Consider the following 15,331-nt stretch of genomic DNA (forward strand, 5'->3'; position numbering starts at 1 on the left):
TACTGCCCTCCCTCCCTATTGGTGTCTTTGTTCTTATACTTGGTGGCTTTGCAGTTGCCCACCCCTACTGTAAATTTGATCTGGGACTCTCCTCTCAGTCTAGTGTCATTAGTTCATTCTACCCAATACAGAGAGAACATTTGAGAAGGCCAACCCACTTAGGTTCTTAACCTTGAATTATCTTCTGTTTCTCCTTTCTCTCTTTCCACTTTACTAACAAAAAAAAAAAAACTAAGCTTGTTTCCTGTAACTATGCTAGCCCAGATACAAACTTGCTGTATGCAGGACTGTTTGTAAGCTTCTGAGCCCCCCCCCCCAAGCCTTTCTGTGTTGGAGGGAAGTCTTCTAGCTTATCAATGGGAGTGGTAAGCAATAGGTAGCCTACCAGAAGAGGAGTGGTTTCTGGCCCAGAAATTGTAGTTTATTGGCCCGTATGGGCAGTTTTTCCATCTCTTTCTAGTTTAAAAGCCCGTGTTTGCACTTGTTTCCCGCCTTTCCTGTAACTAGGCTAGCCCAGATGCAGACTTGCTGTATCCAGGACTGTTTGTAAGCTTCTGAGCCCCCCCCCCCCCAAGCCTTTATTTGCTGATGGGAAGCCTTCTAGCTTATCAGTGGGAGTGGTAAGAACTAGGTAGCCTATCTACCACAAGAGGAGTGGTTTCTGGCCCAGAAATTGTAGTTTATTGGCTGTTTGGCCGTTTTTTTCCATCTCTTTCAACTTTCTGGTTTAAAAGCCCACATTTGCTCTAGTTTCCTGCCTTTCCTGAAATTAGTCTAATCCAGATACAGATTGGCTGTATCCAGGACTGTTTGTAAGTTTGAGCGGTACCAAAAAGTCTGCTCTTTAATTTTTCCCTTAGATCTGCTAATTTTCTCCTCTCCTGCACTTTTACTTGCTTATTAGTCTAACACTTTACCAGACTTCTTGTAGCAATTATTGTAGCACACAAAAGTGCTACCAGCACTAAACGTTCTACAAGGAAACCACTCCAGTACTTATTATTAATGCCCACCCCTCCAGGCATGTCTAAAGGTCAGTTCCCTGTGCTTTCTCCTATTAACCTGGTGAACTTTGGCATACTGAGGCAATGTAGCAACTGCCTCATGTACACTGACAACTCTCTCCTCTTACCTCCCAACACACAGACTTGCGAGAGATGCACTTGTATATCCAAACTGGAAGCCACACATTGTCCAGCCAAGACTGGGATAGCTGGTCAAGAGGAGAAGGTCAACACTTGCAACACACCACATGGAACACATAGCCCTCCAGAACACACACTAGCAATGCCTTCGCTTAAAAACACACACACACACCTTCGCGGAGGCTCTCAATAAAAATCTACCCAAACAGCAGAGACCTCCAAGGCAGAAACGCAATCAACCACAACACAACACTAATCCCAAGACACATAACTCTCCTAAACAGTGTGCCACTCAACCAAAGCCCCCAAGGCAAAACAGCACGCCCAACACACTAGTCATAGGTGACTCGATAGTGAGGCACACTGATGTCCCACTCACTAGGTTGAATAAGGAGAAAGTAACATCAGCTGTCTGTCAAGTGCCAGGATCCGCCACATAACGCACACACTCAGTCATAATTGTGCTTGTTGGTTGAGGCACCTATCTTTGTACATGTGGGTGTGAAGGACCTAAGACATACCTCCCTGGACTACATGAAAAGAGACATGGAGGAGCTCTCGGACTATGTAGCCCAGGCGGGTAAGACCCTAGCCCTGAGCAGCCTCCTACCATCAACCAGAATGATACCACAATACAAGCAGTAAATTATGGATTTCAACAATTGGCTATGTTTCTGGTGTCATTCTAAGTGGATCCAGTATCTGTCTGCCTGGGATGACATGACTGACAGACCTCGATGCTTTGCCAGAGATGGCCTGCATCTGTCACCCCTGGGCTTCCAGATACTGGCCAAGGCTCTTGCCACCCCTATAGTGCCGATTTTAGGAGGTATTCCAAAGACCAAATTACCACAGTAACAGCTACAATCAAATATAATCTGAGGGTCATGCTGCTCAATGCTAGAAGTCTAGATCTCAAAATGCACCCACTCGAAGCACTCCTTAAAATGGAGAACCTCAACATTTGTGCTGTAACAGAGACCTGGTTCAAGGCAGCAGAAAGCACCCCTGCACTGCCAGGCTATGACTCACTCTACACTTTTCGGCCATAAAACCTGGACCAAAGCTCCAAAGGCGGTGGCATTTCCACATTTATAAAGAATGTGCACACCTGCAGACTGGTAGCCCAACATAACGCATCAGAGACACTTCAGGTACAGCTAACATTGGGTAAGACAGCGATTCAGGTCGTAGCCTGCTATAGGTCCCTAACCATGTCCTAAGACCTACACTCCATGTTCCTAAGCACCCTGCAGAATATTAGGGTCCAACCTAACACTGTCGTACTGGGCGACTTCAACTACCCCTCCATTAACTGGGAAAACTACTCATGTACCAATACACTTGTCCAACATTCCTGGAATTCATTAATTCCAATGCCCTGGACCAGCTCATTCTTACCCCCACTAGGGGTAGCAACATCCTTGACCTGGTCATTACTAACATGGGAGACCATTGCCCTACACCATTAGTCAACTCCTCCCTGGTTAGATCCTACCACAAACTAATCACCTTGGAAATCCACATCCCTCCCACCTGCCCCGCAAAGGTAACCACCATGAAAAACTTCTCCAAAGCTAACTTTGGGCTCCTAAAAACAGAGGTGGCCAACTTCACAGCACCCATGCAAACAGAGAATAGTTGCATGACTGCCAAGCCATACACCAATGTACTGTACGAACACGTACACAAATGCATGGATCTCGCCCTACCCAAAAGAACAAAGACACTCTCCTCCAAAAAAGGAAGCCAATTTGGTGGTCACCTGCCACAAACAAACTCTACAACAGGAGGAGGAAACTGATGCGGAATAAGGTGAAGTCCCAAGACTGGAAAAACTCCCTTATCATCCTCAACAACAAGTTGAGATCCCCTAAAGCTAGCTATGAAAACAGCACTGCAGCAGATAGTAAAGACAACCACAAGGCCTTCTATAGTTATGTAAAGAAACTCCACAGCAACACCTAGATTTGCTCTGAGCTACTGCACAATGGTACCTCCTATACCGAGCCAACAGATATTGCCAATATACTGCCCGACAGATTCAGTGCCAACTTTACCCCTCTCTGCCCCACCAAAGGACCAATCACAATACCAGTAGACTGCCAGGCACCCAGTATTGCTGCTGCACAGGTTAAAACAGCACTGTCCAAGGCCAAGAATACAGCTTCTATGGGACCGGACAATATCCCTGGCTGTGTTCTACATGAACTACAGGGTGAACTTGCACCTCACCTGTGTGCCCTGTTCGATCACAGCCTCACCTCAGGCTTTGTCCCTACCAAGTGGCGCACTGCCACAGTCATCCCTCTCCACAAAGGTGGAGCAACTACAGACCCTGGGAACTATCACCTCATTAGCTTGACAAGTCTGATATGTAAAGCTATGGAACACATCATCATGGACCTAATAAACCAGGATACAGGGAATCTCCAAACTCTGGATCCTGCACAGTATGGTTTTGTGAAGGGTCAATCATGTCTGCTCAACCTGGTCGACTTCTTTGAGTCAGTCACCAGAGCTGTTGATGATGGCAAGGTGGTTCATACAGCCTACCTTGATCTGGCCAAAACCGTTGCTACCACTCTCCACTCAGGAATCATAGAAAAACTCACTAAGCTATTCATCAACCCCTATATCATTAGGTGGATTGCAAACTGGCTCACAGATAGAACCCACAGTGTGAAAACCCACAGTGTGAAAGTAGCCAACTCCAAGTCAGACTGCCAACCAGTCACAAGTGGAGTCCCACATGGTTTGGTCCTAGGTCCTCTCCTGTTTGGTATCCACTTCTCTGAAGTCCAGATCAACACAAAGGGACTCTGGCTGACAAAGTTCAGACGATTGCAAGTTGGGAGCTATCAACTCCCCAAGTGATGCTGGCATCCTACAGAAAGACCTCACTGAGACCAACGACTGGTGTCAGAACCATGGCCTCAAGATCAATGCCAAAAAATGTCTCATCATCCCCTTTAGGAAAAACCCGATTCCCATGAATTACCACATCGGTGGTAGTCCACTGAACACAGAAGGCGTTATAAGAGATTTGGGAACACAGGTTGACAGCAACCTCTCTTTTGACCACCACATTGCCACTGTGGTCAAAAAGTCCTTCTATTTGGCACATCTCATTACTAAGGGTTTTGCATCCAGGAAGAAAGAGGTCAATGTCTCCCTCTACTCTTCCCTCATTAGGCCAATCATCGAGTACAATGCTCCATTTGGCATGTACCTCACTAGACACCTGCAACAACTGGAGAGGCCGAAAAAGCACCTCACAGAGAGGATCCTAGGCCTTAAACACTTGTCCTATATGGACAGACTAAAAAAAATTCCAACTATTCTCAGTCTCATATCGTCTACTTAGAGGCGATCTCTGCATGACTTATGAAGCCATGTCTGACCCAGCTCTGTTAGAAATGCTACATCTAAAGAAATCCCAATTCCCTCCGCACCACATGCTCCAGAGACCTCAACCTCATTACCACAATCAACAGAACAAGCTGGAGAGAGAGGTTCATAACCCAGAGACTGCCCATGTTATAGAATATACTTCCCATACATGTCAAACAGAGCACCTCATGGCCCTCTTCAAGAGAAATCTTGATGAGTGCATGGGAAATAGAAAATTCACCCCATGGATCACTCCAGTGGCTCTACTTGACAGAGGCACTGGGAACTAAGGTCGGGTGGCATGATGCCAGAGTAATCCTATGAGACAGGCTTGTAAAGGCTCCAGGGCCATTAGCCTAGTACACACCTATGAACCTATAGCATGTGAAAGCCGAGGTAGGGACAGACAAGAGTCAGTCTGCAAACTCCAACCCAATTAATCCTCTGAAGCCAGATACCGTTCTCAAAGATGTGCAAAAATTCTGTTGGGAGAATAAAGTTGTGGTGGTTCCAACAGATATGTCAATCTGGTATACTCTATACTAAAACATAGTAATGCACCCCCATCGTGGAAGCATCCTCAATATTTAAACATTGGAATAACTCATCACCAGCATCATATAGTCCCCCGCGTAGCTTCATACGTATGATGAATACGGACAAAATAAACACCGGCATTTAGACAGCTAAAGTACCATGTATTGTACTACTACTCGGTCACACTAATCAAAGCAGCTTTACAAAATGCAGAAACTCAACTAAACTGCATTCAGAAAGCCCTGTAAAAACATCATTCACATTAACAAACACAGCTTCTAAGCCATTGCTTTCATACTAGATGCAGGACAAGTATTCCACAAACTATAGTGGCCATACATATTCCAGCACCACACAAAATTTCCCTTCACTGTTTAGACTCTCTCTCACATACATTTATGATGTTCACACATCCTGCTGCTGCAACCACCGCATATGCAGAATAGTACTTTAAGCATGGCTTGGCATGTGGAATGTTTCAAGTACATAAAATTCCCTTAAGTGTTCAACGACTCTCTCTCTCTCTCTCTCACTTATTTAGACAACAGCAACCATCAACATGGGACATGGGACGATTTCTTAATACACAATGCAGCACTCACCAGGGATGCTCTCACTCACTTCTGCTTTTCATTGTAATTCCACAACCACTGGCATGGCATTTTAAGGTGTCTTAAGACTTCTGACAATAAATCAGAACAAGTCAGAAGATGACAATTTTGTACAGTTATGTAAAATGGTAATTTAAAATGGTCATTTTCATACCCCTACCCCTCCAACATTCTCCCTCTCGCTGGCCTACAAGCCCTCTCAGGCTATACCATCAATTGATCCAAATCTCTCATGCTACATCACAACAGAGTTTACACACAGTCTTTAGACAAGCTTTGCAGTTTCAGTGATAAGTATCCAGTTCAGGGATAATCCTGTGCATTACTTTACAAGAAACCTTCATAGAAAACATTCACAAAGAAGGGGCTGTGATGAGATCAAATCTTGTGTGTGCTGAACCTATAATAATGGCCCTCTATTCAGAGGTGAAAGAACCAACTGAATTTCCCAGCAACCTTCATCATGCAGGTATGCATCCAGAAGGTTCAAACAGCACATCCAGTCTCATTTAGACAAAGAAAGAAAGACAGCCCTGTAATCAGCAGAAAGGTCTCCTTTACAATGTATTGGTTTAAGCTGTCCCACGTGAGGATGGGCCAGAGATTTTGTTTTGGGGGGGTGGGAGGGAGAGACTAAAGTGATCCCAGAGTAAAACCCTGCCCTTACTAATTACGTGAAGCCCCTTTGACGGCTGTTTTTAGTAGTGCACTCTAGACCAAAGGGCTCACCACAAGTTTTTGATGTGGTGGGACATTAAGGAGAGGAGAACACTGGTCAACGGGAGCAGAAAGGGAACGCAGTAACTTTATCCACCAGTCATGTGTGATAGCATCCCATACTGGCAGATGAAGGGTCAGACGATACCCAAATGTCTCCATGGGGAGCAGGTAAGCAAGATCTCTGGGATATGAAGGCTACCCTCAGTGGAAGAGTTGTAGGATCCCTGGTTACTGAACTAGCCCTTACTCTAACTGTAAACACTTGCATGCGCACTCCCACCCTCTAATGCCAAAACTTTTAGTACACCCAAAGTTTTGACATTAAAAAAAATTCACATACTGTAATCACAAGCATATTCCATACAACTAAAGAACAGTTCCTTCTTTTGAAATCTCCTGCACTCAGCAAACAGAGATTGTGATTATAAAACTGACAGCAATAAACTCTGTCAATGAAACACACATCTGACAGAGTTTACTTCAACCATAATACATATATAATGCATAACACACAATATTAGCAATTTAATATGAACAGTTTTCTTCACAGGTATCCCTGCTTGTATTTGTCTCTCACTGTGGAAACCTTTGCACTACTACTTTTACTGTTACTATTATATTACCCTCAAAAACGTAGCTTAAGAAAGCATAGTGTTATCTAGTTATACCATCCATTTGAAACAATGATCATCAACCCTCTCCTACCACCAAACACTAATACATGCGAGAGATGCAATTATACAGTCAAACTGGAGGCTAAGCTCTCTCAAGGCTGGATCAGACAGTCAAGAGAAGAAGGGAAATACTTGGCTCACACCATCAGTCTCACACAGACCCATTAAACCAGCACCGGCAAAACCACACATAAATACACGAAAACATACTCAGAGGCTCTAAATAAAAATCTGCAAACGCAACAGAGACCTCCAAAGCAGACAACCAAGCAACCTCCACCCCCCAACACAAACCATGAAACACATACTTCACAAAACCAGTGTGCCATGCAATCACAGCTCTTAAGGCAAAATAACATACCCAACATACTAGTAATAGGTGACTCTATAGTCAGGCACACTGACGTGCCATTCACTAGGCTGAATAAGGAGAAGGTTACTGTTAGCTATCTGTCAAGTGCCAGGATCTGCCAGAAAACACAAGCACTCAGGTCACTCCAGAACAAGTACAAATACGACTCTGTCATTGTCCATGTTGCTGTGAATGACCTGAGCCATACCTCCCTGGACTACATGAAGAGAGACATGGAAGAGCTCTCAGATCTAGCCCAGGCCGGTATGACCCTGGCCCTGAGTAGCATCCTGCCCTGACCAAGAATGATACCCCCGGTATAAAGAAAAAATTACTTCAACAAGTGGCTATGTTTCTGGTGTCGTTCAAAGGGGATCCAGTGTCTGTCCGCCTGGGATGACATGATCGACAAGCCACGCTGCTTCACTAGAGACGGCTTGCACCTGTCACCCTTAGGCTTTTGAATACTGGCCAAGGCTCTTGCCACCCCCATAGTGCCTTTTTTAGGAAAGGCTCAAAAGACAAACCCACCACCGTAAATAGCACAAGTAACAAAAAACTGAGAGTAATGCTACTCAATGCCAGAAGTCTAAACCTAAAAATGCACGCACTCGAGGCACTCCTCAGTATGGAGAAAATCAATATATGTGCAGTAACAGAAACCTGGTTTATGGGTCCAGAGAGCACCCCAGCACTACCACGCTACAACTCATACCATACATTTCGGCCACAGAACCCGAACCGAAATACAAAAGGCGGGGGTGTATCCATATTCATCAAGGATACCCACACCTCCAGGTTAGTGGCACAACACAATGCTTCAGAGATCATCCACATGCAACTAGCAACGAGCAAAACTGCAATTCAAATTGTAGCTTGCGACAGATCACCCACCATGTTCCAGGACCCCCATTCGCATTTCTGGAAAGACTGGGAAATTTAAAAGGTCCTACCAAACACCATTTCAATTACCCAAACATTAACTGGGAGAACTACTCAAGTACTAACTCCCTTGCCCAACATTTCCTAGAACTTATAAACTAAAAATGCCCTGGATCAACACTCCCACCAGAGGTGACAACATATTGGACCTGGTCATCACCAACATGGGTGAAAGGTAACACTCGCTGGTTAGATCTGACCATAAACAAATCACTTTGGATATCCACATTCCGCCCACACCCCCGGACAAGGAAACCACTGCGAAAAACATTTCAAAAGCAAACTTCATGTTACTTAAGACCAAGGTGGAAAGTTTCAAAGTCCCCATGCTAAAGGATAGCGCTTGTCCAAGCTGCAAAATCCTTTACTAATACATTCAAAGGGCACCTACAAGAATGCATGGACCATGCTATCCCAAGCAAAACCAAGACTCACTACCCCAAGAAAAGGAAACCAGTATGGTGGACTCCTGCCATAAACAAGCTATACAACAGAAGGAGAAAACTAGTACAGAAAAGAGTAAAATCCCAAGAAGGGAAGACATCCCTGATCAGTATCCGCAAGAAACTTCGATCCCTCATAAAAACATCCAAGGCGAGCTTCGAAAGAAAAATTGCCAAGGACTCCAAAGATAACCACAAGGCATTCTTTAGCTATGTCAAGAATCTTAAATAGCAATGTTCAGATCTGCTCAGAGTTAGTGTAGAATGGCACAAAATACACTGAACTGACCGATATTGCCAACATCCTAGCAGACAGGTTCAGCGCAAACTTCACCCCTCTCTCACCCCCAAAAGGGCCCATAACCATACCAGAAGAATGTAGAGCCCCTGAAATCACAGACACTCAAGTTAAAACAGCCCTCTCCAAAGTCAAAAACACAGCATCAATGGGACCAGTATCCCAGGCTACATCCTACACGAGCTCAAAGATGAACTAACCCCGCACCTAAACACACTGTTCAAACTCAGCCTCTCCACAGGTTACGTACCCATAGAGTGGCGCACAGCAATGGTTATTCCGCTCCACAAAGGTGGAGCCACAGCAGATCCTGGGAACTATCACTCTATAAGCCAGACTAGCTTGGTCTGAAAGGCAAGGGAGCGCATCATCATGGAACTCATTAACAGAGACATTGGGAACCTCCAAACACTGGACCCTACCCAGTTCGGCCTTGTTAAGGGCAGATCATGCCTCCTAAACCTGGTGGACTTCTTTGAGACAGTTACCAAGGCTATAGACGAGGGAAAGGTGGTACACACAGCCTACCTAGACCTCGCAAAGGCCTTCGACATCATTCCCCATTCTGGTATTATAGACAAGCTCACCAGCCTGAACATAAACCCCTACGTCACAAGATGGGTTGCCAACTGGCTCACAGACAGAACCCACATGGTAAGTGTTGCGGGAGCTAGGTCTGACTCTAAACCAGTTTACAAGTGGCGTTCTCCAGGGCTCAGTCCTAGGACCCCTCCTGTTCGGCATATACTTCTCAGAGGTACAGGCAAGCACAGGAGGACTATAGCTGACCAAGTTCGCAGTGACTGCAAACTAGGGGCTATCTGACTCTCCGGCTGACACAGACATCCTCCAAAAGGGTCTCACTGAGACGGATACCTGGTGTCAAAATCATGGCCTCAAGCTAAATGCCAAAATGTACATAGTCATCCCCTTTGGAAAAAAACAAAGTACCCACAAACCACCACATTAGGTGGTAGTGCCCTAAATATGACCACATTGCCAAAGTGGTTAGAAAATCCTTCTACGTGGCCCACCTTATCAAAAAAAGGTTTGCATCCAGATCAAAAAAGAGGTCATTGTGCCCCTCTACTCATCACTCATCAGACCCATCATAGAGTACAATGCCCCATTTGGGATGTACCTTACAAGACACCTGCAACAGCTGGAAAGACCACAGAAGTACCTCACCAAGAGGATCACTGGCCTCAAACAGATGTCCTATGCAGCTCGATGAAGAAATTCCAGCTGTACTCAGTTGCATACCGCCTACTCAGAGGTGATCTCTGCCTGACATACAAGGCCTTGTCCAACCCAGACTTGATGGACATGCTTCACCTAAAGAAAACCTTATCCCCCTCGAGCCACATGCTCTAGGGATCTAAACCTCACCACAACAATAAATAGGACATGCTGGAGGGATAGATTCCTGTCCCAGAGACTTCCCATGCTTTGGAACAAGATTCCAATTTACATTAGGCAGAGCTCCTCATGAACACTCTTCAAGAGAAACCTTGACAAGTGGATGGGAAATGAAGTTTACCCCGGGGATAACTTCAGTGGCTCTGCTGGATAGAGGCACAGGGAACTAATCTAAGGGAGCGGTGAAAGCCCAACACATTCAGGTTAGGCTTATAAATGCCTTCAGGCAGATAGCCTAGTACCTACCTATGAACCTATGAATCCATTCTTTAGATGTCTTTTATCATTAAAGGGCCAAAAGTTAGAGAGGTCCAGCTGTGCCCTTTCTTGATAATGCATTTCAAACTGCAGACCTCTAAAGTGTACAAACTAATAACAATCATGTTTGTGTCATGTTTGTGGGTGAAATTGTCTCTCTGAAAACTAAGTTACACATCCCAGAGTATCCCGGCAGAATGTATACATCAAATTTACAGTCATTAACTCAAAGGAAAAAGAAAAAGAAATCACAAGAATATCTTACCAGATATTATGTCACCGACTATTTGAGCTACTGGCCATACTTAAGCACTAGTGCAGTTTTCCTCATTTGCTATCATCTGGCACCTACAGAAAAATTTCAATACTATGATCTAAAACAATGTCTGCAACTAATATTGTATCAAAATAGCAGTTAAAATGCATACACTAAGGAAAAGTACTGTTGTGTAAATAAACTTAGCATAACACTAGATGTCTGAATGATCACTGCTGCAGTAACTTTACCTATATAGGTAGATTTCCCAAACTTACAACATTTGTGAGGTGGACGGGTCCAAGAGCCCCTGGAGAATGGTCCTAGCAAATCCTGATCTAAACCTAGAGAAGGAATCAAGCTTGTAGTACTTTGCAAAAGTACGTACAAAGGACCAAGTTGCTACTTCTAGAATCCAACTCTTTCCAAAAGGCCATAGACAAAGAAAAGACTCTAGTAGACTGAGCCTTGACCCTGCTTGCAATAGTTTGGCTGTAGTGAGAACAACAAGGTCTAAGCCTTGACCCTACCTGCAATAGTTTGGTTGTAGTGAGAACAACAAGGTAATAGGCAGTGCCAACCATTTGGAAATTGTACTACTGATCCAAAGATCCAAAGATCCAAAAGATTTTGTGCTGCCAAGATAGTACTGGAGTTCTCTCTGGATATCCAAGATGTGAAGTATCATTTCTCCCACATTTTTAGGTTCAGAAAAGTAAACTGGGAGGTGGACAGTTTGGCTTAAAGTGAACTCTGATACTACTTTATGCATAAAAGAAGGATTAGTTCTCAAATCCTGTCTCTGTGGAAAACGAGACAGGGTTTACTCACCATAAGAGCTTGCCAACTCAAATAATCTTGCAGCAGTCAGAACAATCAGTAAAATAGTTTTCCACGTTAAGAACCTCGTCAGCCTGATGTGCTGGTTCAAGTGGAGCAAGAGTTAGCGTCTCGAACACAAAATTAAAATCGCAAGCAGAAGCCACTGGTTGACTTGGCAATCTCTTATGCAAAATCCCTTTCAAAAACATTTGCACATGACAATGCATCAAAATAGAGGGAACCATAGGCAGACATGCTGAAATATCTGACAAATGGACCTTGACAGACGAGTAAGAAAGGCCATTAGGATAGTAACTCACAAACATTGTAAAACCCGAGAAACACTAACCCTGAAAGGGGACTGGTTATCCTCTATACTGATGACATGATCATTTACTAATAAAGTCACTCTCACCCAAACTTTCAATCCCAACTCTAGTCAGACTTACACAAGCTCCATCAATGGCTCAAACTACTTTTCAACCCTTCCAAGACCAAAGCAATGCTTTTTGGAACTCCAAAGAAAATTCACTAAACACTTGACTATGCTTGACATACACAATCATAACACAGTAAAAAGCCTCCACTTTCAAATACCTAGAATTATGGCTACATAGAGTGACAGCAAAAATATACTCTCTCCTCTTCTGAGCCTAAAAATTATCTGTCCGTTTCTACCTCAACCAGCCAGAGCAGCCATCAGCAAAGAAGCTCTCCACGCTCAGCCACAATGTGGACTACCCATTTTTAGATCTGCCCCCAAGAAGAAAAAAAAAAAAACACCACCACACTCCAGACAAACTCCAGCAGCATCTGTCAATTGATTACAAACTCCTCACTCATCCTGCAACGGCTACTCATAAAACCTACTGTTAGGATCTCCACTCCAATAAACTACTCCAACTTTAGACATTTAATCTCCCCGTGGAAAAAACCCTCACATAACTTGATACATTACTCACAAGTAACAGCAACCTTATCCCCATAACCAAACTCTTCAACACTGCACATGCATTCTCCTGTCAAGCACCTACACCTTAGCAAGCTCTCCCCATTGACCTAAACAGATATCAACATTTGCTCCAAATTTAGAATGCAACACAGAAAGCACCCAAGGCAGATGCTCCTGCTGCAACCACAGGACATCATATCACCTAACATACTAACCCTATCACCTTTTCTCTTCTTTTCTCTCAAAATAATTACTAAAGTTTGCGTCACTTTAAAGACAGTGCACATTACTCTGCATGGTTAGCTGAATGTACATACACAGTGTTTCTAAATAACTAATGCAAACTACACTACTGTTGCTTACTTGTCTGCATACTTTTAATGCTTTGCGTTTCATCCGGGTTGATTCTGAAATTGATCGATATTTAAGGAGGAACTACCCCTGTAAATATGTACATAAACATCACTGGGATTAATTTGCAAGGAGGTGACAAGCAACTGTATCGTTGTCAAGAACAGATGGAACTAGTAGGGCAATTACAATTCATCCTGGTATTTACCAGTTTTTGCAACTGGTAGGCAGCCTTAGTAAATTAAACAAATATAATTACGAATGTGAGAACAGAGAACCTTGATGTAAACACGCTTAGTGAAGGACATTGTAAACTGGTTCAGTACATCTCTGACTGCACCTCCGACTCCAACTCCTCGTTTTACTTACTTAAGAAATCCAATATGTTCTTCTCCTTCCACTAAAACTCGGGCAGTGGAAATCCAATCAAGCGGTTTTACCCCAGGGACGATAGCACGGCCCTCGATTTTAAACCTGTCCCCGTTGCCAGAAGAAAGAGAAAAGCTGCTACCAAGATCAGAATCAGAGGCCTTTACACAACAGAAGATCAGGAAGAGCCAGCATAATATGGAAAAATTACATCGGAGAAGTGACATTTTCGTCATTCAGTTGTTTGAACCTAGAAATGAAAAACATACAAGGCTAGTAAATCACTTCCTTCTTTCTCTACCGGAAGCCATTAAATGTCTACCCGACGTCACGTCAGCCAGCCCACTATTTGGGAGCATCACCCGGAATCAAACGTAGTGTCAAGGTTACATGGTGAGTGTGTTGCCCTGTACCACAACGTCGGGTTCTAAGGACGCTATAGCACATGTTATTTCCAAGGTTTATAATCCCTTGAGAATGATACAGTATAATGGGGTCAGTGTTTCAAAAAGTGCCTCCTACACCCCCGATTTTGCAAAAAAGTCTTATTTTGGCTCAGCAGTCCTACTGCTCTCCATTGTACTATTACGGTAATGCCATAATTTGCATTGTAAAACACACCCTTTACAGCTGTCTGTCTGAATCAGAATGGTATGGAGTGGAGGATAAAAAAGCTCTCACCTGCTAATTAACCTTATTTTGTAGTTTTGAGAGGAAGGTAGGTTCCAGGTAAGCATTACTAGACATACAAAAAGCTTATGAAGAAGAGGTACCAAAAGAAAACTGGTGTGGTTCGGCTTGCAGTTGCTCAAGGTCCCACGAAACATTCAGGGTAGAGTTGCCAGTGCCACCATATCAGGAAATTTTCCTGGCAGTCAGGAAATCCGGAAATCAGGGTCTCTGTCAGAAAATTTGTTGAATATTTGAAGGGTACTTTGAATCATTCTGAAAGTTAACAAATTTATGAAGTATGTTTCCTAAAATTTTTACTGTTTAAATTGGATTTCCAATGGGGGGGGGGTGATCATTGCTGTGGTGTGTATGTGTGTTGGGGAGGGGGGTTGAGGTTTGTGTAAGTGTATACAAGACCAGCAAGCTGTCAATAATTTCTACTCCCTTGCATCTCTATCAGACATCAGCACTATACACAGTTGTTGTTTCAGCTTTTCCCGGTTAGGGGTCACCACAGCAGAACTCCGGTCCGCTAATGATTGGCAGTAGATTTTTACGGTGCCGAGGTACCAGCACGACGCCCAACCTTCAACGAAGACATGCCCATTCTATGCATGTCTTTCGAACGCCATTCAACCACGGGTGCGGGGAGGACATGCAGACTCCACACAGAAGGCGCTCCAGCCGGGAATCGAATGGGAGAACCTCTTGCTGTGAGGCAACAACGCTACCGCTGCACCACCGCAGCTTCAGCACTGTACACAGTATGTGACTATTTTTGCTAGTCTGGGCAAGATGTATCATTAGTACAGTGTCACTGTGAGTGCTGTTACCATGTCACAGTTCATGTCTCCCTGTCTTGAGCTCTTGACTATGGCTCCATCTAGTGATTAATCTGACTTGTCAGAGGTAACGTCAGTGTGTATGTCTAAAAGTAATATTGACTCGTGCATACATAAATCTCCTGAGTAGTGAAAAAAGGCACAAAATGCATAATAGAATACCTAGAACCTAAGAGCTCCTGGGGTCTATCATTTCAGTTCCAGGCTGTATAGGTGGCTTAGTAGGGTTCTTAAAGGTGAGCTCCACCTAGTCTAAAACTGATTCCACTCGGAGG

At 44.0% G+C, this 15,331-nt stretch overlaps 1 protein-coding gene across 1 annotated transcript in view; it reads right to left on the bottom strand.

Annotated features, from left to right (window-relative positions):
- Positions 1 to 13,864, bottom strand: part of EMC7 (ER membrane protein complex subunit 7) — a 313,873-nt gene extending 300,009 nt beyond the window's left edge. The window contains exon 1 of the mRNA XM_044074160.1: positions 13,543 to 13,864. Coding sequence (XP_043930095.1) covers positions 13,543 to 13,778 — 236 coding nt within the window. The 5' untranslated portion in view covers positions 13,779 to 13,864. The remainder of the gene's footprint in view (positions 1 to 13,542) is intronic.
- Positions 13,865 to 15,331: the final 1,467 nt, after the last annotated feature.

The sequence above is a fragment of the Protopterus annectens genome, chromosome 6.part0 (genome assembly GCF_019279795.1).
Source record: "Protopterus annectens isolate FY-2018-M chromosome 6.part0, PAN1.0, whole genome shotgun sequence".
NCBI classification, from domain to species: Eukaryota; Metazoa; Chordata; order Ceratodontiformes; family Protopteridae; genus Protopterus; species Protopterus annectens.